The following is a 2,269-nucleotide window of genomic DNA, read 5'->3' on the forward strand; positions in this document are numbered from 1 at the left end:
CCCTCCTCCTGCAGTCCAACATGCACCTTTTGGGGGATATGGTGAGATGAGGGACGATTATATATATGTTTATGCCTGAGGTAGAATCCTGGCTCCACCTCACAGACACAGACAGCCATACGTACGCGTCACATACCAAAGTTGTTGTTGTTGTTCTTGCTTATCACTGGCCGAGCAGACCCGTCGACCACAGGTAAACAACTGGTACTGTGTACGTCCTGCAGGTACGCTACAGCACATACACCGTGTAGGGATCCGGCGCCCTCTTGTAGTACACAGTGTCTCTTGGATCAGGGTCCTTTCCACGGCGAAGTGCAAGAAAATATCGGGAGGTTTGGCTCCCGGGTGGACGTCTCGGCTGCTCCACGTAGGGTGACAACACCATCACGTGTAGGCTGCCTTTGAGCGCCTTATACCACAGTAAATACTATAATTCTATCTGTCTATAGCCAGACGCCATAATCCCGTATGGGGTGGTTGTTTGAGTTAGTTGTTTTGCGGGAAGGGGCACTAACCCACCACCAACCCACTTGTTGACACGCATGGAACACGTATCGTTTGGTTATATGGTTACCACCCGGCGTTGTAAATGGTTTCCTGGCTTACAGGAGACTATTAGGCTTGTCACTCAATGTAAAGCCACCTGGAAAAGGAAGAGTAATAGAACGTGACAGGAAAGATGGAAGAAATAGGAAGGGAGGAGGGCAGACACGGAAAATGAATGACAACGGTAAAGGAAAGGCAGCACTACATCAAGTGAGTGGATGATGGTCGCCACCACCTACTACCACCACCACCTAACTGAAAAGGCAAATTAAAACAGATACAGATTTTCTCCCTTTAAATATTCCTAATTGATCAAGGTACAACAAAGAGGTGTAATATTAATCAGGGATAATAACATTCTCATTAACACTAACCAGCATAGCGAGTATCACAAAATATCACCTCACTTCACCTACAGAAATACGCTGAGGAGTTTTGGTGCCAGTAATATACATAGATTTCCTTACCTTCAGGATGATGCTGATTTTCGTTCCCTTGCGGCTGTTTACAATGGACTCCTTTCACCTTAACTTGGCCCAGATTTTGAAATTTCTCTCCTTCCGCAGCCCAACTGATTCATTTGTGGCTGGTGGTTTTTATATAGTGAATTTACTTTAACTTGGCGCCTCTCTCTCTCTCTCTCTCTCTCTCTCTCTCTCTCTCTCTCTCTCTCTCTCTCTCTCTCTCTCAGCTAGCAGTTCCTATGGTCCACTCACTTTAACCTGACACAGACTCTAATTCTTTAAGGGCTATTTTCCCGTAGCTCAGTGGCAGAAAATAGAAAATTCTCTCTCTCCATCCTTTCCACAACACTTCTTCGTGACTAGCACCATACTTTTTTAGGCCAAGTCAAAGTGAACGGAGTGTACGGGAATTATTACATCTGTGTCCTCCTCTGCTACACAAATCCTTCCAATATCGCCATACACTACATCAATAACGTCTATCTATCTATTTATCTATTGCCAGACGCCTTAACCAATAACGTGCAGGATATTAACCACTCATGTCCTAAAATAAATCACTAAGGAACAGGTGTTAGGGAGCTTCCTTTACGGACGAGAGTACAGGCGTGTGATTTATCCGTAATTTAATTCATCATTATCGTACAGAAGGTTAACCAGCCATGTCCCAAAATAAATCACTGAGGAACAGGTGTTAGGGAGCGTCCTTTAGCGACGAATACAAGCCTGTTGCATCATTTTAAATCAATTACACGAAAATGTTAAGAAAATACATTGATAATACTCCATAGAGGCTCCCCACCCCAACACCACCAATATATCCATACTGAGAGCGACTAAAATACCATCTACCTATGTTACCAAAATATTTTCATACATCATACATATGTGTAGTCTTGGAGATCTGAAAAAAAAAAAAATCAACCTTGCCCCCCCCCCAAAAAAAAAATATATATAACCTTGCCAAAAAATTTACTTTGCCAAAAAAAAAAAAAGAACAATCAGCTTTGCCAAAAAAAAAAAAAAAAATAGATCTAAAAAAATCAACTTGGCCCCCCCCCAAAAAAAAAAAAAATTAACTTTGCCCCCAAAAAATCAACTTTGCCAAAAAAAAAAAAAGAACAATCAACTTTGCCAAAAAAAAAAAAGAACAATCAACTTTGCCAAAAAAAAAAATCAATCAGCTTTGCCAAAAAATCAAACTTTGCCCAAAAAAGCTCTGCCAAAAAAAAAAAAAAAATCAATCAATTCTGCAATAA

At 41.3% G+C, this 2,269-nt stretch overlaps 1 protein-coding gene across 1 annotated transcript in view; it reads right to left on the reverse strand.

Moving 5' to 3' along the window:
- Window positions 1–229: 229 nt before the first annotated feature.
- Window positions 230–2,269, reverse strand: part of LOC145394820 (uncharacterized) — an 89,803-nt gene continuing 87,763 nt past the window's right edge. The window contains exon 39 of the mRNA XM_080268614.1: window positions 230–399. Within this exon, the coding sequence (XP_080124740.1) occupies window positions 230–399 (170 nt within the window). The remainder of the gene's footprint in view (window positions 400–2,269) is intronic.

The sequence above is a fragment of the Coenobita brevimanus genome, chromosome 4 (assembly GCF_032717465.1).
Source record: "Coenobita brevimanus isolate Jiangsu-jjx chromosome 4, ASM3271746v2, whole genome shotgun sequence".
Lineage (NCBI taxonomy): Eukaryota > Metazoa > Arthropoda > Malacostraca > Decapoda > Coenobitidae > Coenobita > Coenobita brevimanus.